The sequence below is a fragment of the Poecilia reticulata genome, chromosome 15 (genome assembly GCF_904066995.2).
Source record: "Poecilia reticulata chromosome 15, P_reticulata-male-v2, whole genome shotgun sequence".
Lineage (NCBI taxonomy): Eukaryota > Metazoa > Chordata > Actinopteri > Cyprinodontiformes > Poeciliidae > Poecilia > Poecilia reticulata.
In genome coordinates this window covers 23,177,278-23,200,237 of record NC_088844.1, presented here as the reverse complement: position 1 = coordinate 23,200,237, position 22,960 = coordinate 23,177,278, and the positions used below count along the sequence as shown (strand labels likewise).

The window sequence follows — 22,960 nt, the reverse complement described above, 5'->3', positions numbered from 1 at the left end:
TACGTTTTTAACGATTTAAGTAAAACAAACAAAAAAATGCAAGAAATTGGAACACAATTTATTTCTAATTCTACTATACAAATTTGTCCTACAGCATTTCGAAGTTTAACATGCAACCTGATGTTGCAAGTGGTTGTTTAAAAAGATTTAAAGGGAAAGAAAAATAGGGATTCAGAGTTTCTGAACCACTTTGACTGTAAATTTTGCCTCAACCAGAAAACTTCCTCAGTAGGAAAAACAAACAACTCAGTTTTAAACAGCGTGAGGCGAGAGGGAACAGCTGGTTCGTCCATCTAGGTCGTCAATGTTTCATTTATTTTACCTTTTGGATCCTGCTGGAATCAAACTAATGCAAAATAGTTTGCGTTAGTATCTCTGAGAAAAAGTTTCTCAGAGAGAAAAAGCTACTCAGAGATGCAAGAATTTCACAAAGCAAGTAGACATTTAGTGCAAACAAATCTGTTGAATGAGAATACAAATTAAGATCTTTAGAGTTTTAAACCTTTAACTTACCTAAAGTTGACTAATGGATTGATTTAAAACACGATATTTCAAAGAAGAGACATTCTTTAGAGCTTAACATTTACATTCCAATAAAGATTAGCAAATGTTGAAGATTCAGGAGGTTGCTATGACTAATCTAAAAGATCTGTTGAGTATTTTTCTTTTCCAATGTTTTGAAAGAGACCAGTTAAATGTAAGATGAAGGTCAGATCGGAGTGTTTTGTGCATTATAACGGCCTCAATGTTTTTAAAAGCTGTGCAGCAGTTTCAGACCTGCTTTGCTCCTCATGTGTGTTTGATTTAGAAATGGACTTTACAGCCATCAGGAGCTGAACTGGGCTGCTATTCTCTCGCTCTTTCCAGTTGTCACATATCCTTCATCAGCAAGCAAGCATGTGCCTCATCCCATCACCATTTCTGGCCAACTCACACTTTTCTAGGGCATATTTTAGTAAAATTGTTAATATTTTATTAGCCTTAGTCTCTCCTGTCTACTTTATCTATATTTTCTTTTTTTTTTTTTTTGCCGTTTTTTGACTCAACATCAGCTCATCTTCTTCCTTATCCAACTAATTGCTCCTTTCTGTCAGTTGGTGCTTTCAGCTATGTTTTCATTAACCCAGGCTTTCTACATAAAAGAAAAAAATCAAACCTTCCTCTTGGCACAGAGCTCTTTCTTTTTTCCCATCTGCTTTTGATTCGATGTGATTTAAGTTGCATCCACGATTTAACAATGTTGAGCGTAGCATAGTAAATAAAGAGTGTCAGGTCAATTTCATGTAATTCATAGTTTATTTTCTCAGTCTGAGATTTACTAGTATCACATATTACTCAGACTTTACTTTGGTTATCTGTTAGACTTCCTTCAAATTAGATTAAAATCACACCATGAACTTAAAATAGAGACGCAGTGTGTTTGAAACAGGGCTGTAAAAACATTAACGCTCTTATTTTTAAATGTTTCCTGTAGATATACCTAGTTTCCCCTGCTGTCTGACAGGCTCATCTCTTGTAATAACATCAGTCAGAGTGGAATCAGACCGAACCTCCATCGTCTGGCACACCGAGTCCGTTAAAACAACTATAAGAACAATCTGCAATTACCCAGTTTCATTTCTCTTTTCCCTTCACCCCTCTCGCCCTTTCCCTCTCTCCACCAGACTGGCGATAAAAACTCAAGCCACTCTAGTAGCAACACTCTTTCAAGCAACGCCTCCAGCAACAGCGATGATAAGCACTTTGGCTCTGGAGACCTGATGGACCCGGAGATGCTGGGCCTCACCTACATCAAAGGCGCCTCCACAGACAGCGGCATAGACACGAATCCCTGCGTGCCCCCCGGAGCCCGGGTGTTGCTGCAGGGCAGAGTCGGGGAACAGGGACACCCCTGGGTCTCTGAGCACCATGAGGACGAAATGACAGAAGAGGATCATGGGAAACTATACTTGCAGCAAGGCTTCGCTTCAGCCATCATGGGTAGTCACATGACAGAGGGCAGCATTGGAGACCTCAGCGAGATTTCGTCTCATTCAAGGTACGATAGAGATGAAGGTTAACGCTTTAATTTCTTCCTAATGGCAGCCAAAATTTACAACAACAATGTTTTTCTGGATTTGCGTAAGCATTGGAACAAAAAACTGATGACTTTTAACACGTTAACGTTTGAAGTTCACAAAATGTCAACTAAACTATCAAAAAAAATAATTTGCCTTGGCCCAGCCTCGAAAAACATCAAATGGAGACGGGGAATTCCTCCACTATAGGACTGGAATAATCAGGGCAAATAAAAGGCTGAACGCTTTTGTATTTTCAGCATCATTTCGATTCAGTTCACTTTTATATTGCAGAACAGGTCCACTTCACGTCAAGAAACAGTAGTACTACAGTATATATCCAACTGCATCCAGTTCAGTTTGACCCAATAACAATGCATCACAGTAAAATCCACCCTACTTAATGCTGTTTATTTAGCAGCAATGACTGAAGGTGCTTTCCAAGATGGAGTCACAGCTAATCACACAATAGAAAAACCAAGAATACTTTCTGTAGAAAAGAAAAGCAGAATATTCTGAGTTAATAGTAGCAATCACTGTACTTTCTTTGTAAAGAAATGCAAAGAAATGTGGATCTGTACTGTCCTAGTAAAGAAGCCCACCCAGCTTTTGTGGTAGATTCATCACCAAGTTCAGAAACAAGGTAGAGAAGCACTGAGGCAAGAGTGTTTTTTGTTTTGGAATACTGAAAAATACTGAAACAGTTACAAGCTAAAATACTGAAAGTTACATAAATAGTCACAGAAGCACCATGTCTACCAGATCATGAGTCAGTGGTTGCTCTTTGATACTTTTTCATCTTTATTGGTAATTACTTTGCTCTGTGTTTGCTCAATCCGAGCCGGGTCACTGAACTGATTTGCGTGTGCTGGAAATTCACACCCTTTATTATGCTACATAGCTCACAGCAAAATCCTCTGTGCTGGAATACATCGGTGCTCGCAGACAAACACCACGACCGCCAAACTATCGAGCCCGATACTGGATCTGTTCTGCCAGACACACGAACAATTACATGCACAACTAATGGTCTGTGTCTGTTTATTGACCTTCTCCTCACCTGGTGGTGCTTAGTGTCTGCTGAGCTACCACCCGGCTTATCCAGCTGTGCTGAAGCCAGCGGTGGTCGCTGCTCTCCGCCTGAAGCAACGCGGTGGGGTAAGGGGGTCTTGTATGATCCCAGTTCCCATCGCCAGACTGCGGTTCTTGTGAAGGAAAATGGGGGAGGGGTGTTTTCATTCACGCTTTGCAAAAAATGAAAGAGGATCTATTGTTTTAACCATTAATCTAAACTCAGACTGTTTTCATACCTGGGTTGGTTTAATGTTGGAGTAAGGAAATAAGGAAAAACTTTGCCTTGACAGCTATTGTAAAATATTCAGTTTTATATCATTTATTCAGGAAAAAATGCTTTTCAAACCAACCTCGCCTTTTGTGAAAAAGTAGTTACGACCCTTGGCTGCGATAACTGGTTTTTAAGATAACTTGCAATGAATTTGGTTGAATTATTGTCCTGTCATATAATCCAGCTGCGCTTCAATTTAATGTCAGATGTTCTTCTTTAGGATTTTCTAGTAAAGAGCTGAATTTATGATTTTAACAATTATGGCAAGTTTTCCCAAGTCCAAAAGCAGAACCCAACCGTCTTTTTTTCTTTTACTGTCAGTAAGAATCTTTTTGTGATGAAATGTTCTCAGTTTTATATCGGATACAATAGTACACACCTTCAAAAAAAAAAAAACATTTGTCTGTCTGTTTAGAGAATATTCTTCTAAAAAGTTTTTGGAACCATTGAAAGGAGTTTTACTCCAAATGGGAGATGAGCTTTTTTTGATCTGCTGGCAGTGGTTTTGGTCTTGGCGCTCTTCTATAGAAGTTATCTTTACCCATAGATGTTGTGCTTTATGTTTTTGTGACGTCCTTAATAAACTGTCGATGGGCTCCTGAAGTGAATTTGGTGACTCCTGGTAAAATTCTCCACTGTTCAATGTTTTCTCCATTTGTTAATAACGGCTCCCAACCTGGCTTTGCAGGAGTCCAAAACCTTTAGAAAGGGCTTTTTAACGCTTTTTCAAATAGAATTTAATTAATTTGTAATTGGTTTCCTTTAGTTTGGATCATGTTACTGTATTACTTTTGGAGATTTTTTTTAACTGTGCAGAAATAATACGAGTTATCACATCGTTTCATGATTTAACAAGATGTGTGAATATTTCTACAGATAGGTTGGTTAGATAGCTCTTTCCCTTAAGTAAATAAAATTATACCTGGAAATCAGATTTTTTTTCTACTTACCCAGGCTGTCTTTATCGAAAATTAAAATGTGTACGGAATGGAAATCAGAAAGGGAGCAAAAATGGTTTTATAGCACTGCACGTTTTAGACTTAAGCTAAATTAAGAGAAAATAAATGAACGTTTGTGGTTGCTTGACCATGATTACATCCAGCCGAAAGGGGCAGGCGTTCCTCAGTGACCCTCAGAAATAAAAAGGCTGGAAAATCTCTGGTTTTCACACATTTGGTGAGCGTTCAGCATTCTCAGCAAACAGAAGCAAGCAAAACATCATTTCATTGTACATATTTTAAAGTTTTACAGCTTTGAGGTTGACATCTTTATGGAGTTCATTATTGTCTGACTTTTATTTGAGCAGTCGTAGTGAAAGTCCTTGGCAGCCAAGAGACATGAAATCCTAATTGTCGGCCATCATCATAAACGGAAAATTAATAAAGGGAAAACCCCAGCCTGAATGTGGGACTCTGATAATGACTGCATGCTTATTTTTAAATCGCTGTGATTTAAAGCATATTCACAAAGCACATGAAGCCATTATGAGTTGGGGAATGTTTCGACCACCCTACTTACAATGATTAGATTTTGTCGCAACAGAACAAAGCTGGTGCTGGGGTAATATTTCTGTCAGCAAACAAGTCATTACTTTGACCAACCAATCTTAATTTCAAGGGTGAATTCACCCCAATAACATGATTAGAAACAGTTTTCCGCATACATGGAAGCGTGCGAGTTGCTTTGCTCGTTATGCTTGGAGACCCATAAATCAGCAGGGGTCAGAGCAGCAGATGTCTGAGGAACCTCTGCATAGCACCGAGAGCAAGAGGAGGAAATGCCTCTTTGTGGTTGAATGCACTGAACCATAAATGCGGCCTGTCATTTGATATTTGATGAAATATTGAAAGGACAAAGTTCAGCAGGAATACGAGCATGACAGACTGGAACTGAGTCGTCTCATGAAGTAGGTTAAAGGGGAGGTACTTTTATTTGGAGGGGATTATGTCATCCTAGCTGGCTGCAATGCTGACCATTCATGAACCATTGTGAGGTGAGGGCTGGACAATATGGCACAAAATCTTATTCCAATTTAGCCGTTTCGTATCAGTCTATCAATAATTATTCGTTAGTTTTTTTTTGTTTTAAATATTTGAAATACTACCAAACCTGTGGCCTGATCTGTACTGTTTTACTCCACACCGTCGTCATTTATTTATTCTTTAGCAGTTCTGAGGCACGGCGAAGAAAACTTAACTTGCTGCGGCGTCAGGTAACGAAAGAGTGAACGAGTTAGGCTACGTTCACACTGCAGGCTTTAACACCCATATTTTTTGTGAAATCTGATTTCTTCTTTTTTCTGACTTGTATTTGTCTCACCCATGAACTGCAAAGGACCTTATTGATACACGTCAATCACAATTTACATTGATAATATTAATAATACATCAAACCTATCTAGCACTTTTTAGGACATTAAAAGGCGTGCAAATAAATATATTTAATATATTGTTATTGATTTATTGTCCAGCTCTATCTGACAATAAATCATCCATTTGACAAATTTCCATACATCTGCCGGGTTGTGTTGCAAGCATCCATGCTTTTTTTTTTATTGCTAATGCTTCTTTTTTGTTATTATTATCACCATTTTTTATGTTTTGTATTTGTTTATTTCATTTCATTCATTGTTTTGGTCATGTTTGAGTTACGTTATGCTTTATTTTTGCTGTTTGATCAGTGGCTCACACCACTCTGGCAGTCCCCTGGCCCGCGGTGCCAGGTACTGTATGTCCGCTGACTCCTCCAAGGTGTACACCATCCCCCAGACGAGCAGCACAGGGCCCGAGCCGGGGCCCAGCTCCGAGGCCTGTGGACAGACACGCACACAGTCCAGCTGCAAGCTCCCAGAGAGCATGAAGACAGCTGATGATGATGGTGATGGTGATGCCCACTGCACTGAGGGACCTCCCAACATTTCAGAGTGTGGGTGAGTGTGTGAGAGACAGAAAAGGTCTCAAGAGTGCACGGATGAGGTCATCAAAAAATGAGGACAACGTCACAAAAGCACCTTATTTATGTGGTTTGAGTGAATTTTTCTCAATTTACCATTTTTTTAATCATGCAGAGCGACATAATTTCCTTGTTTCTTACAGTCTTTGTCATGTTAAAAGCCTAAAAGCTTTAGTCACAGTTTGATTACAGAAACCAGTCGAACTATCAATTATTTTAGTAATCGATTATTCAGACGATTAATCGGATAGAAAAATTGACACATTTTGCACATTTTTCTTTTAATCACTTCTGCCTTTTTATATAACATTAACAATGCATTAAATGTTTTATCTCCTAAAATATAATAACATAGTTCTTTAGTATACCCTTGATCATTGTAGATTAGTTGAGTAATTTTTTTTTTTTGCAATAACCAATAAATAATTGGATATTGAAAGATGCTTTATAGGAGATTATTATTTGATTTTTTTTTTTTACAGAATTTGAACAGGTGAAGTTAAAATGAGGCTTCTTGATGAGTTCTGGGTTTTACAGATAAATAATTTTTTTACATCTTAAATACAAATGATTGAAAATATTTCTTGTACAGTTCTGGCGTAATTACTGCTCTGAGAATATTGTTCTTTCAGCAGTTAGTCTTCTTAGAGTCTGTATACTCCAGTTAATAATTAGTCGATTACTAAATCAGTTGACAATTATTTCACTGATCAATTAATACGATATATCATTTTAGCCCTATTCCATGAATTAAAAGTAATTCCGATTTAAATCTGCAACTGGTAGGTTTTGAGCTGGTTGGAAAGCTGTTACAAATAAAAGCAAACAGCTCATTGTATATATTTTTGTGTAAAAACTTATTAATGCCAGAATATTCTGAAACCATGGCATTTTCATATTGGCCCTTGCCTATTTCTTTTTCAAATGTATGCATTGGCTGAAAATGATAACTTTTTTAGCACGATCCTTAAGACAGAGCTAAAGTGCCATGAAGATATTTTAATACAAGGTGTGAGCTTTGGTATTTAAGGCTCAGTGCCTGTGATTATTTCTGCCTGATAGCACCAGGTGTGAAGCCTGCTGTTGGACCAGTTTCCTTTCAGACCCTCTGCATTGTCTTTCCCACTCAGAGCTTATATACTGGCCTTGATTGAAGCCGACAGCCACAAAATAAATAAGCTCAATGAAGCTGCTGACATAATACACTTGACACATGTCACATGTCGTTATTGATCACTCATCTGATCTCAGGTCCCTGTGGATTGCGTTGCTGGGTCTCTGACAGATCAGCGTCTCTGCTGCGAGCCAAGCTACGATCTGTCACACCCTCCACAGAGCGGCGACCAGAGAAACGTATGCAGTCGTTTAGAAAAGTTCAGAAAGTCCCCTTTCTCTTTAGATGTTGTATGAGGATTGATGGCTGACAGCATCTCCCTGATAATTAAATGGCCCGCTGCAGGGAGGGTTAGATGTATGTAAGTACTCGTTTGAGGGTGTTAGAGACAGCTCTGGGCATGTTTTGGAAGAGCGAAAGTGAGATTTGCCCTCGAAGAAACCCCCAGCTTCGGCTTCCTAGTAATCCAATTGAGGCTGTGAAATTTGCTGTGTGATTGATCGCGTGCACTGAAGCCGTCTTCTGCCGACTTATGAAAAAGCTCCGTAATTCATTTACCCTCCCCACTGCTTGTTTATATATTCCTGCCGTTTTATTTCTTCTTACATAACAGTGTCTCATGATAAATGGCCTAATATTACTCACAGATATTGCTCTAACGTAATGAAGTTTCTCTTCCCCTCTTTGTGAAGTTTTCCCATTTGACCTAACACTGTATGAAATGCAGGATCTGTTTTAATGCTTCTAATCCCAGGCTGCTTCTGATTCTTGTTTCAGAGGAGCGGAGAGCTTGTTAGCCTTCCTTCTCAAAATGCTGTCTGAGCGCTCCAGGTACACGGTTATAGTCGAACCCGGTGGCCCTGATCTGACCCAGCCTGCTCCCCTGCACTCCGTCACAACCCTCTCCACCCCCCTTTGTCCTAGACCATCACGCCACTTGAATGTCATGACCGGTCTCAAGTGCCGGTCCTGTCAACATGTGACACATTCAAGGGGCAACCAACTGTGTATCTGTAGCTGTGACATTTCTGCAGTTTCTTCCACACAACCCCACTCTTACTGTAACTGCAGTTTAGCTAGAACTTCAGACTATAGAATAAGATTTCAGTAAAATGTAGGCAAAATGTCTGAGTGCTTTAGCATCAGGCTAATAGCAATGCTTTCCAGTTTTATTTTCTTCACATTACAACCTAGAGCTGGACTGTATGGCTGAAAAACGTTCAATATAAGCAATTCATATCAGTCAGCATCGATAATTATTGATTAGGGTTTTTTTTGTTTCAAATACCTGAAATACTACCAAACAGATGGTGTGACATTTCCTGTTTTATCCAGTTTTCACTCAACGCATTACTGTTTATTTTTAAGCAGTTATGAGACAAGAGCATCCAACGCGTTGTACGGAAATCAATGGCTAGAGCAGACACATCTGACACGCCATCGACGCGCCTCTACAGATTTTGATTGTAAACCAGATGGGCAAAACGCTAGGTGTAGCGCAAAATGTCAGGCGTCTGCATTAAAAGTGTACACGCATCGAATTGGAAGCGCCAGACGCATTTTTGATGCGCGTAATGCTTTTGGTGTGAACGCGCCATTACTCCAGAGGTCGTTGCTAGGTAACAAAAGAATGAGTGAGTTGCTAGGTAACCAAAAAGCAAGTGAGTGAGTTAATGCCACCAACCTAGCTTAGGTGGCTGTGAAAGGTTGAGCAACTAAAACCTTTCCTCTGCCTACACCCCCAGAATGCAGAGCTGTTCAGAGAAAGTATTGAATATTCTGTCAGACGTATTACTTTGTTGATATTGACTTATTGTCCAACCTTACTCTAGACATGTAAAGCTGATAAAAACACGCCCAAAAGTGATGTGTGAAATTGGATGATAAGTTGGTTCTACAAATGATAACAAGGCTGAATACATACAAAACACATTTATTTAAAAAAAATAAAAATCTTTAAAGTTTTGCCTTTTTGTATTCATTTAACAATTAACTGTCACATAAAGTCCATGTGACATGGAAGTATTCATTACACCGAGCTACATAAAGCAATGCAATTCTCAGAAATGGTGTCTCTTCGTCGCCGGCCTGTCCCGTCGTCTAGCCGTCTGAACCGATATCCCCGCGGCCATGTAACACCCTGCCAACAGCACTCAGAGTGTCGCGGACAGGCTGCTCATTTAAAGCAGAGCTCACACTGCCACACCACTTCACCAGCCAGTTTGGTCACATCCGCCGTGCCCTGTGCCCTCCTCTCTTAACACCCAAAACCCCTGCAGTCAGAATCATTTAGACGTCCTCAAACAAAACCTGCTGACAACCAGTTCCAGGACAACATGTCACCTTTTCAGAATCCGTCTTCAATCCCTGCATAGCGGCTTTTATGTCTTCCCTCGTCGTCGTCGCCGTTGATGTTGTTGTGTTGAGCACTCCTTTGGTCTGTGATGGTCTCTGTTCGAAATGCTTGTTTTTGTTCCTGCCCCTCACAGTGCTTGGCTGCACTCGTCGCAGTCTCTCTATTCATGGATTTGGCACACCGGTGTTGGACAAGGTGTTAGTGGAAATAACCCCCCCCCACACACCCTGGCGTCTCTCCCTCCCTGCTGCCCCATATGTAACTGACTAGCATGGAGACTCCTGATGTTGGCATGCCAAGATGAATCCTTCACTTGGACCCCGTTTTTCTTTGTTCAGCCGCTATTCTAAAAGTAGCTGGGGCCTCCTTCGCAGGATGTGGTTCTGGTAACCCTGGTTATGAAATCTGGTCTTCTTTGTTCTTGATATGATTTGCAGGCAACTATACGCGCAGGAGGCAGCGTGCCGGCTCCAGTCTGCAGAGCACGATGGAAAATCCCTGCATAGGCTGTCGAAAGAGGAATTTCGAAAGATGTTGCTGCCAGACAGCCCTCCAGGAGAAGACAGAAGCCGGAAGGTGAGGTTATTGAGCTGAATGAAAGAATGATTGGTTGATGCATAAAAAGTGCAACTAAATAAACTGTAATATCAATGCACTGCAAAAACACAAAATCTTACCAAGTATTTGTGATCTAGTTTCCAGTGCAAATATCTTAGTTTGGTCTTATTTCAAGTGTACTACCTTTTCAGGAGCTTGTTTTAAGTAAATAATTCCTTAATATTGATTAAAAAAATAGGTCAAGTTCACTTATAACGAGACATTTTTTCCATGTTATAAGTGAAATAATCTTCCAGTTGAACTGTTCAGTATTTTCCTTTGAATCTCTGCATTTACAATTCTTTCAAGGTAGATTGTCTCTGTTACTCTTGCTAATTTTTTTCTTGCAGTTTTCCTTCCACTTAACTTTCCATCAAAATACTTGGGTACAACTTGCTGTGAACGACCAGTTTCTTCTGTACTTTTAGCCATCACCATTATTGTGTAAGCCACAACATCAAGTTTTTTTGCTCATATATATATATATATATATATATATATATATATATATATATATATATATATATATATATATATAACTTATATATATTTATATAAGTTACTTATATTTTTTTGTCTTTAGAAAAAACTGACTTTTTGGTTTCCCTTAGCTGTTAATCAAACCCTAAATATTGTATGGATTCATTATCCACATAATGGTACTTTTCAAGTCTTAATTTTGATCTCAAAAGTCTAAAAGTTGGTTTCTATGAACATTTTGAAATTTTAACTTCACCAAAAACGACTTTTAATTCAGAACTTCTAGAAATTATCTTTGGATTGATGCAGTAAAAGATGCAAAAGGAGCTCTGACCAACGATTGAGTGAATCTACTGTAGAGTGCCTGGACATACCTTTCAGTAAGCCATCATTTTGCTTAAAAAATCTATTTTTAATGGGATGAAGTAATATCATACTTTCCTGGGAAACACAACTTTAGATTTTCCTGACCTTCAAATTTAACATACTCGAAATGTATCACCATCACTGTGTAGTGAAAAAGTTTTGAACTGAAGAACTGCAATAAATTAACTTTATAGTGATTTCTAATTTATTGGGAATCACTTGTTTATTTACTCTGATTACAGGATATTTAATATTCTGCTCCTCTTTATAAAGCCATTGTCTTTTCATAATAAGTGTAGATGATGATATGAGGGCGGACCCTGAGCAGATACTTTCTCCACGTCACAGTAGAAGAAACATCTGCTCCACAGCTGATGGACCTCCGCCCTGCTGACCCCTGTGTGACCCCTGACTCGCTCAGCGTTATGTTAACCTAATTCCAAAAGGAGCCTGAGTTTACACAGTTGGGATATTAGGGACAGGAAATTGCAGAAAGATGTTTGATGTTCCTCAGAACAATTAATTGTATCCCCAGTTCCCCAGTGCCTCAACACTCGTCCATTATCGACCAGGATGAGACCCTGGAGACGTCCAAATGGGTTCTGTTGGACGCCGGTCATTTTTAATACAAAGGCAGCCAGCAGTGTCCTCTGGCACAGCCAGGCCTGTCCCTCACATGAATCAGTTCAGTGCACAGCACTTGTTTGCAGCTTTGAATCCCTTTGGCTTACTTCTAAAAGGACCAAGCTGTTTTAACACAGTTTCAATAACGAGAGAAACAAACACCTTGATTTGAATATGTTTTGTTTACAACCAAGAAGTAGAGCAGCCAGAGACCCAGAGGACTCAGCCAGCTGGTTTGTTACTATAATCGCCCTCTCCAGTCTGATAGCACAGAGCACGGAAAAACAATTGAAGAGCGAGAAGTATCATGGGGAGCCCGATGCCGAGCATTCCTGCCAGACATGCATATGGTCCCAAATAAGACACACTGCAGGGTGGGTACATGAAAGAGTTAAATCATGAAAACGACAAAGCTGGAGGCAAGGTTTAAACATGTCACGTTACCAGAGGAGGGAACGGTACCCAAAAATTGTACTCAAGTAAAGGTAGCACTACTTCAACATATTTTTATTCAAATAAAAGTTAAAGGTATCTATCCGAGAAATTACTCTAGATAAAAAAAAGTATTTGGGGAAAAAGGCGTCACAAGTACTGAGTAAACTAAAAATTTGATATTTAAAAATTACGTCAACAAACAGACCAATAAATATATATATAAGAACTTGTGGACCAAAGAACACAAAAAAGTAAAAGTAAAAACTACAGTTCAATAAAAATACATTTTTCTTTAAGTAAATGTAGCAAGTTACTACTCACCTCTGCATACTAGTTAATATTCTAGGTGACCAAGCAGCGGATGCAACAAAGCTCAGTGTGCCCTCTGACTGTCGCCCAATGCCAGTCTTCGTACGGACAAGCAGGTGCACAGAGACTTTCCTTGCCAGCCATGTCCGACAGACAGCCCATTGTGTGGCTGACGCAGAGGAAAGGCCGTTCGCAGGCTTAGTCTCCCACAACATTCCTCTTTTGAACCTTCGGTGGGAAACAAAAGAAAAGCATCTGAATAGGTGGTTGTCCAAACACATCCTCCCCAGTGGCACGTCAAAAAGGGGCCAGCGCCGGTTGCTGTCTTTGTTCGCCGCGAGCTGCAAGTCAGGGTAATCAGGAAAAAGTCTCGGTGGATGTGTCAGAGCTGGCAGCGCTGATAAGAGTGCTGCTGTACAAAGAAACGCTAAGATCTAACAGCCCAAAGCTGCCCGAGTCGGTCTTAGTGGATTTAGATGTACCTTTAATAACTGATCATCTGTCAGATTTTTGTCATCTTTCAATAGAAGAGTATCTGTACACTTTTAAAGACTTTTCCATGTTGCAATCATGCAGTGCATTTCACTGATGATTTATCTGATCTGCAGTTTTATTCAAGACTTAATTCTGCTATTTTCTGCCTCTTATAGAATCGAGAATCCTAAAGTTGCTCCGATGTGTGATAACCTTGCGGGGTTTTATCTTGTAAACTTTGAATATGAGAAAAGTGTGTTTGGGCTGAAGGAGGCATAAGCATATCTCTGCTTTAAAGACAGACTGAATGTTTGTTAAATTCCCACTGAGGGACTTGTGGGGGATCTCGCTTTGAAATGGAGATGGCTGGGTGTTGGCTTGTGGAGATAGCAGCGCATTGTGGGTTACAGCTGGGAAGAAAGAGGCAGATATTTACCGATCTGTGCAGCTGCTCCGTGTATCATTTGTGGCTGCTTTTGATGTCACTCCTTCTGTATTTATGTAAACTAAATGGGACAGTGATGGATGGGATTGGTCGTCGTGGTTTTGTGTGTTTAAACAGGAGATCCTCTGTAACAACTATGACCGCAGTAATGAGACACTACTCTCCCTGCTGTGGCATCCTGCGTAAGTTGTGATGGTGCTAATTTCCCGACCAAGGAAGAGTTTTAACATCTTCATTTTGGCCTTGGCAGCAGCATGTTTCGGCCTGTAGCTGTAGATTTTTTATGCTGGATGACCCAGCAGTTTTATTACCAAACCACTAACTGCAAAGGATTTTGGTCCTAGCTGCCTGTGGATACATTGGTTGACCTGACAGCACATCCTTTAACCTTTCTATTGCACTCATTTTATTCTGTACATTAAGCAGCGACAAAAGTCACCCTCAAATAATCAACGATGCACAGATCAATATGGCAGAATAAGGTCAGCGGTCTAATTGACCATGATGTATAGCCCCATACTGCAAGCTATAATGGCTGATCTAAAGCACCTTATGTGTTTACTCTGACACATTTAGAGATGGATGATGCACAGCTAACCCGGAGGCTTTTTCTCCACACAACTTCAGCATAGACTAGCCGATCCAGAACGTTCATTATGCCGATTTGTTTGCCTGCTTTACCACTTCATAATTCAGTTTATCTGAATTCATTCTCCTTGAGAGCATGACCTGCATGACAGAAGTACTTTAATTTTCTATCATATGAACTAATAGATGAGAGAAAATGTTTTTCTCATCTAGAGTGTGGTGAGGTTCTGTATAACTGCAAAAAAGAAATAATTTTGGATTTTCTTCCACCTTTTCTTATCCTGTTCAACCAATATGATTCAGGGAAAAATATAAAAGAAATTAAAAACACTCAAAGATAATACTTTGTCAAACAACCTTTCAAATAAGAGGTTTTCAAAGATCAAAATAATTAATTTTATGAAGGTATCAGTCAGTGGAAGGGCACAAAAATCATTGGTAACACTTTATTTGATAGGGTGTGCATAAGACTGCCATGACACTCATTCAGTAAATAATGACACTTTTAATGGACTTTTAATGCAAGTTTTAAAGCAGCTTTGCATTAAAAGTGTCATTTATCGAATGACACTTCGTGACAACAGTCATAAACATTCATAAAGACTCTTTTCATGTTCATGGCAGATCTTATGTCATGTTTATGACAGTGTCATGTCAGTCTTATGCACACCCCATCAAATAAAGTGTTCCCAAAAAATCTAGTAAGGTGTAGCACCAAAAGACAAAATCAAGCAAGAGGGATTGGCCAGAAATGTTTGTCCACCAGCATGCGTTCAACCTAACAGGTATCAAGCTTCTTTACTGGCTAACAGGTGGATTGTGTGGTAATTGTTTTCGTTACTTCTGTTTCTAAAATTAGCTCAGATGCTCAGAACACTAGAATATAGACCTCATAGCAAGCCTAATGCTTCATCATCAATTTTATCTACCTGCTTCACTAGTACACCTATCTAGATTCGAAGACATTCTTCAAAAAACTAGTCAAGAACAAAAACACAGCCCTTTCTTACATGTAGGTTCACATGCTGCATGTCCACTACAATTCATACTTTTTTTCATAGATTGGCTGATTCTGCAACTTTTAGTCAGGTGTAACTTGTATATGTGTTTTTTTCCTCTTCATGGCATTAAATATTAATTCATGACAGACATGAATCAAGCGTTAAACAAGGGCAGAGCTGAAGGAACAAGTCCACAGTTATACAACACATGGAGTCAAAAGTATACATCTGCTTTAAGAATCAATAGGCTGTAGTAAATTTGAAGAACGCCGCGTGACTAAATGCAGCATAAACTGTTATAGAACTGGAAAAAGAAAACACCAGTGAGAATTTTAAACTGGTATTCCAGAACAGGAAAAGTGATCACTGAAATAAACGATAAAAAACGAGGAGCAAAGGCTTTTCATTCGAAGCTCCTACTCTTCAGGGGTGCAGAGCATGTCATGTTTCCTGGCTTCTTAAACTGACCTATTTTGGAGGAAGTAGAGTAGACCAACAGGGAAAAAACTTGAGTTCAGCTGAAGTATGGGCCTCAAATTATTTTATTAGCCTTGTTTTTGGGGATTATTGAATGAAAATTACCTTTAAAATTTGCTTTACTTCTGATTATAAACAGTTGCAACCTGTTGCACAAATATCCCTGCTGCAATTTGAAGTATCTTAAAATGTTAAAGACCATCAGCTGAACATTTGTTTCTTGAATTAATTGCTTAATGATGGATTTAGATTTTCAGATATGTTCAGTCAGCAAAAATAAAACTAAATTTACCTAAAACTTATTAAGATCTGGTATATTTTTTTGGGCTGCAACTAACGATTATTTTAGTTATCAATTATTCTGACAACTAATTTTGACTCTTTCTGCAGATTTTTTATTTAACCACGTATGCTTATTTTATACAGTATTGTAAATGCAAATGAACAAATAATTAAGTTATTTAAGAAAACCAATATTTTATTGCTTAAAATGTAATGACATAATTTCTTTAGCGCATCTGATCATTTGTATCTGATCATGCCGTTTTTTTTGCATCATTCTTCTGATCATTTCTTTGAATTTAGATGCAGTTAGGCTTTGCTTGAGAGCTCGATCTTTTACGAAATGAAAACGAAACTCTTTGGACTTGTTGGAGATTTCCTCTCTGCTGTCTGTGGCTTCTCACATTAAGCTCAGTGACCAGTGGTTGCCACAGGGGAGTGACCTCTGTCACCACCTCCACCAGCCTTGTCCCCTGTGTTTCCCACTCTGTCAGACACTCTCCAGCTGTGCTCAATCAGTCGCATTTTCCTGAGAGCAAAGGCTGTAATTGATTCCTGACACAGCTCCCTGATGTCACTGCCTCACCCGCCCAGCTGACTTCTGTTGTAACCCCGCTGCGCCCAAGAAAGTCAAAGGATGTCAGCGGAGCATGCAACAGGGGGGGATTTTCCAGTACTTGCAGGGTTTTTTTTCTTTTTGCAACTACGTAGATATGACTTCTTCTCCTTTTCCTGCAGGTGTTGGCACCGGGCAGTTTGTCACCGAGACGCTCGCTCTACCGAACCCTGTCGGACGAGAGCGTGTGCAGCAACAGGAAGGCTTCGTCCTACGCCAGCTCTCGCAGCTCCATGCTCGATCAAGCCATGCCCAACGACATCCTGTTCAGCACCACGCCACCTTACCACAGCACACTGCCTCCTCGCATGGTCCACAACCAGGGAGCGTCCAACCTGCGCAGTGAGTGCCAACACACTGCAAAGTGTTCACCTTTTGACTATCTCCACATTCTGTCTCGTTGCAACCACAAACTTCAGAGTATTTACTGGGTTTTATGCGATACAGAAACACTACGCACGGTTTTCTACTCTGTTTTACAAATAAAAAATCCGAATGTGGCGTTCATTTGTACTCTCTACCCCCTGAAGTGTCTTAATTAGTAAATGGAGTCCACCTGTGTGTAATTTCATCTCTGTATAAATCCAGCTGTTCTGTGAAGACCGCAGAGGCTTTGTTGGAAAGCTTTAGTGAACAAACACCATCATGAAGACGTGCATTGCAAAAACACAAAGACTTACCAAGTATTCTGGTCAAGTTTTTAATGAAAACATCTGACGACACTTGAAATAAAACAAAACTAACTTACAAGTAGTTTTTTAGTAAGATATAGGGGCTTTATTTAAGTTAATAGTGCCTTAATAGATGATAAAATACTAGTTCCACTGGCATATTATTTTACTTATAACACCTGATAAATTTATTGTTATGAAAATAACAATCTAGATTTTTTTAAATCAATATTAAGGAATTAAGGAACAAAACCTGCACTTGAAATTGCTCTTAACGTACATCCAAAGCTACGCCAGGGTTTATATTACTCTGTGTTCAGTGAAAGTCCAGATCTAAATCTAATTGAAAATCTGTGATAAGACTTGAGAATTGATGTTCTGAGTTTATTTTCAAAAAAATGCACATACGCTGAAAATTGTGGTTGTGACATAATAAACTGTAAGGGATACTTTTACAAGGCTCTGCATGGGAATGACGGTTAAACTCCTAGAGTAACATGAACTGTGCATTAACAAACACCAGAAAGAATCTGTTTTTGATATAAACACAACTCCAAAACGTCTCAGAGAGACAGAAGGCTAGTAACACTTTCTCATCATGTTGCTCCATGATTATCTCTCCCTCCTTCTGGCACCAGATAAGAGCCAGGATATAGTTACTTGCTTGAAGAGCCACTTGTGCCCGACTGATATCATTAGCACAACTGAACACATTTCAGCAACACTCCTCCATATAGCAAACTAATTGGAAATGGGTGGGGCTGCAAGCTACTCGCACGCTCTCTGCCTCTGCGCCTGCTTCAAGCAGACACTTTCCTGACTCTTCAACCCCGAATCTTCTGAATGTAAGGAAGTAAATGACAGGTGTGATGTGTCCCGGTTTTAACATCGCTGACTTGAATGTGCCAGTTTTTCCACCCAGGGTTTTCACAGTTTCTGTCATACATTATGTTTCATTCGCTCATCATCCCCATCCCTGCCTTCCCTCTCTGTCCCTCCGGTCTCATTTCCATACCGCTCCTCACCTGTCTCTTGCTGCCGCCATTAGGTAGAAAATGGGCTTTGGAAAGATGTTTTTCTCTCCGGCCTGTTCTGGCTGTCAACCTGATGGGTTCCTGATTGTTTTGAAGGATAGTTGAGAATGAAGGCTCTCTCTTTTTTCCCCTCGCAGAGACGGCCCAATTTGGTAAACAGTGAATCACTCAAGCTCCGAGAAGCTTGGTAAATTGAAAAGAGAATGTCACCTCAAGCTCTCTGTCTCTTCGCTGACTCCTTGCTCGAGCTTTTCTAAATGCCTCTCCGGTGAGCGGGAGTGTGCTAGTTGCGTTTTGCGTCTTTCAGGGTTGAGACGCAGATGGAAGGGAGCGGAGATGTTGACTGAAACGTGAAGATATTCTCCGAGACAAGTCATTTATCACCCCTCAAACGGTGCCTCTCTGGTGATTTGCAGAGAAGTTGGTTTAATGTGACTTGAACCTCTCACGCTGATGCAAGACGTTCCTCTTAAGAGTGAGCGTTTCCATTCTTTGAGGATTTTCCAGATGCATCCAGGGGTTACATAAATATCCCTTCTTTTTTTTTTTTTAGCAGCGATAAATAGTTAACATAAGCTCCCAACTTTTCCCCTCCGATGCCCCTCTCTCATTCCCCCCCTGTCGACGCTTAGCCCTGAACTCAGGCCGGGCTCAGACACTCAACACAATACCTGCCTGTCTCTGCAGGTGAGTTTTGGTTCTCTGACGGCTCCTTGGCGGATAGGTCCAAGTTCAGCGACCCGGGCCTCATGCCCCTCCCAGACACTGCCTCGGGCCTGGACTGGTCTCACCTGGTCGATGCAGCACGAGCCTTTGAAGGTAACCAGCTTGGCTAGAGCTGCTGGCACCTTGTCTAAAACCTTCCTCTTCCTCCAGCCCCGACCTCCCTGACCCCCCAGCTGCTTTGCGCAGTGTGTGTTTGTGTGTCTGTAAGCTGCAAGTGCTCGCTCGCTTGCATGCGTTAGATTTTTGTCAGCTGTGTGGTTTTCTTTTTGTCTCTACTACCTTCTCCTAAGTGCTACTGGAGGTCACTTTTGGGAGTCCTGCTTTTTGCACCTTTGCTCCCAGCACTTCTTTGTGGTTCCCATCAAGCACGGTTATCTCTAAAAATGAGCCGTCATGTCACCGCTCAGAGGTGGAACCAATTTCCGCACCATAAAACCAGGAAGTCAGGAAAAACTTTTACACTTTGGTTTCTTTTTACTATGAAGGTTTTACTTTAGCTTTTTGTTCAATAACACCGGCAGGTAGGTAAAAATGCCTTACATAAATTAAGATCTGCTTAGCTGGATTACAAATTAGAATATAATATTGAACGATATGGCTGAAAACCATATCACGATATGAGTATTTCATATTGGTCAATATTGATGATTATTGATTAGTTTTTTGTTTCAAATATCTGAAATACAGTCAATCTGGTGGTGTGACCATTCATGTTCGGAACGCTCTTAGTTGTATTTATTCATATTGATCATGTGTCTATCCCGACATATTGTTACTGATTTATTGTCCACCCCTAAAATAACACATCGACTTTTTTCAATAATGAAACATACATATCTATTACTTACCCATAGCAGGAAATATGTTTCATGTGTTTCACTTCTGTTGATGATTATGGCTTACATCTAATAAAAACCCATAAATAAGTTTCCCAGACAATTAAAGTTTAGCATTAGACCAATTAAAAGTGATGAATGTAATGTTATGGTCATGTGACGGCCTACACAATTATCTAGAACGCTAACAGATGGTCATTAATAAGTTCACATTGACCATAAAATTCCTCAAAATGGAATTAAGAAAACTAATTTTCTTAATGAAAAAACTGCAATTTCAAAAGAAGCATTTTTTTCCAGTTATGGTTTTTGTGGTAGAATGGAGTAGTTTTGTTTTTGTTTTTTTTTACTCTAACGAAATTAGTTTATTTCACAAGTTATGGGATGAACAATGGCTGTCGTGGCTGGTGGAAAAGACGAAGTGGTAGGAGGAGGATGATGGTGTGGCATGTTTTACTGACTTATCGAGTCAACAAACTTAATCATGAAGGCTTTTAATTGTGTTTCTTATGTAAAGGAAACACTGCGATTATAAAATTGTGTTTTTTTGACAGTAACCGCACATTTGCAATGGAACCTCCACTACTGACCTCCTTCAGAAATAAGGTCAGGAACAAAAAACGTCATTGGTAAATAAAGTAGTTTTTCAGTTCTTTATTTAAAAATATTGATGGAAGGTTGAGTATAAAAAAAACTGTGATAAATTACTTGGCCTAATTTGAAAAATCGGCACTCTGCTCAGTTGTCCAGTTCTCTTTTCAGATCCAATTTGTTTTCTCGAGTCCAAAATCAGCACAGAAGTCTACCGCAACATTTTAGAGCGCCTCATCTTTTTATTTGCCAACAAGTTTTACAGGGACACTAATTTACCAGCAGGAATTGGTAGAGTACTTGCCTGAACAAAAAGCTATACAGCTTAGGAGTATTAACAAAAAGATGAGAAATACCAGATCTAGCAGTTCAGATGAGCTGAAAGCTACCAGTGTTTCCTTAACAGCTAAACAGAAACACAGGCTGATCACCTCCATGCCACTCTGCACTAACGCAGATATTTAGGCAGGTAATTTCTTTTTGGTTTCCGTTAGCTGTTATAATCATAAAAACCACCAGTAATAAATGCTTGAATTATATTTCTCTGTCTGTAACTGATCCAGTTTCAATAAGTTTTTCCACATCATGTGCAGCATCATCTGTTTATATATTTTATTATGCTTAATTTAAGCTCTACTGTCATGTCAGTGCATTTCATCTTCCACTAGCATACCATAAGATTTTTTTTTCTCTGTTTGAACTCTGCCTGACCCTGACCCGTGAGCAGACAGCATAGCTTGTGTTCACTCATTTGTCAGTGCGGCGTTTCGCCTTTGGTTCGTTTCCGGCTTCAAAGCATAAAGTCCATCACTTACTGAGGGAGAGGGGGGTTCAGCGGAGATGATGAAGAGCTTGACTGACAGCAGTAAGGCTGTTGTCACGCCAGTCAATGCAAGCTGGAGCATCATTCTTGGACATTTAAGCAGCTATGCTATGAGAGCAAGGAGACAATGAGGTCAATAAAGATGAAAGACACTCATAATAAATGTTCTGTTGTTTCAAGGTGAAGAAAACTGTTCACAGCTGAGAAGTAAAAACTGTCCTGTGAAAATTTGATGAAATACCACATTTTCAAGCAGATATAACTGGGTTCCAAGCCTCCTATGCCCTGTGCACTCCCCTCCTGGTGCATTTTTATTTCACTGTCATCTGTTATTAACATTAATATTATCTAATACCAGGATATTATAAGCCTGGCAGGCCACCAGGCTTTACATGTGCCCCCACCAGTCTAAGCATTGCCTATTTATTTAAGTCTTTTTAAAATGTCTGCATTTTTTAAGTCTTTTCATGTGTTAATCTTCCAATCTTACACATACTGTAATTATCAAGTGATATTTTCAAATTTCCTGTCAACTTTAAACATTTTTTAACTCATAAACACGACGGGTCGCTTGATGAATGACTGCTCTAGTAATAATATTAATTAGGGTTGTAAATAGCTTTCCTGCAAAGAAAAAAAACTATTTCAAACTGTCACTGAGGACAGCATGAATATGCAGTGTAGCTGTATTATCAATATTGACCCACTAAAATACTGAAATTGTCCAAAAGTTGAAAAATTACAGTGAGATTTGCAAAAATCTGCAAATACATAGTATGTTTAAATATTATTTTAATGTAATTTTTTGCCTCTTAGCCATTCAGACTTTGTCCATTACAAAATTGATGTCAGGCCATGACTGAATGTGTGCAAAATACTTTGAAAATTGCTTTAGCCAACCTTCCCACAATATTCTGGGATTCTATAATCTCAGAATTATTTTTCTTATTAGGGACTAAAATTAAATCCAACAGTATTTTACTCTAATGGAGATGTAAATTATAAACTAGCTAGCAGTAAAGCTTTATTTTGCATGTGTCTTAAAGAGGATGCAATATGCAAAACTCACATTTTGCACATTTTTATACTTCCATACCTGTCACCTAGCAAACCCCGGTGAGGCCTATCCCGTTACCTAGCAGCCGAATCTGAGTTCCAGGACATTTGGTCAGCTGGTTTTACCGCTGTGTGTGCTGTACAATGGCAGCTGGAAAAGACAAGTGTTTTGTTGTTGATCCACCATCCAGAAACTACTTGCTGCATTCTTGTTGGTTGTGCAGGAGGATCTACTTCTGCTTTTCAAAGATGTATGACTGTATATGGGCATCTGTCTGCAGCCATTTTCACGTGTGAGTGTAAACATTGAGTTTGGGGATGTGGCCAGCAGCAGCTAATTTGGATTTAAAGTGACAAGTCGCACTAAAACATCTCATCGTGAAACAGTTAGAACTGAGCAGACTAGAATTTCATTATCTAAGAATGATTTAATGCAAAAAATGTGATAAACATGTTTTATATAGCATATACACCTAACTTCCCCTGTTCGAGGAGGTATAATAAATCACCTTTAGTTATGTTTAAAAATACTTTAACTCTGCTTCCTTTGCTGTGTTCAGCTAGATAATGCTGCTGAACACAGCTGCAGACAATCAATCGATTTTATGTCTTAAATCTTAAGAAATAAAACTCCAATTGGTGGATTTAGAGATTTTGTCTAATCTGAGGAGCATTGCATGTATTCAGCTAGATCTCCAAAGGACC

General features: G+C 39.5%; 1 protein-coding gene across 7 annotated transcripts in view; it reads left to right on the top strand.

Moving 5' to 3' along the window:
- Window positions 1–22,960, top strand: part of LOC103477253 (signal-induced proliferation-associated 1-like protein 2) — a 114,876-nt gene that overhangs the window by 86,127 nt on the left and 5,789 nt on the right. For 3 of the 7 annotated variants that reach the window (XM_008430233.3, XM_008430231.3, XM_008430230.3), the window contains 6 exons: window positions 1,665–2,038; window positions 6,083–6,331; window positions 8,246–8,299; window positions 10,262–10,400; window positions 16,641–16,860; window positions 18,911–19,042. In XM_008430233.3, the coding sequence (XP_008428455.1) occupies window positions 1,665–2,038; window positions 6,083–6,331; window positions 8,246–8,299; window positions 10,262–10,400; window positions 16,641–16,860; window positions 18,911–19,042 (1,168 nt within the window). The remainder of the gene's footprint in view (window positions 1–1,664; window positions 2,039–6,082; window positions 6,332–8,245; window positions 8,300–10,261; window positions 10,401–16,640; window positions 16,861–18,910; window positions 19,043–22,960) is intronic. The other 4 variants (XM_017308861.2, XM_008430234.3, XM_017308860.2 and 1 more) reach the window with 4 other exon arrangements.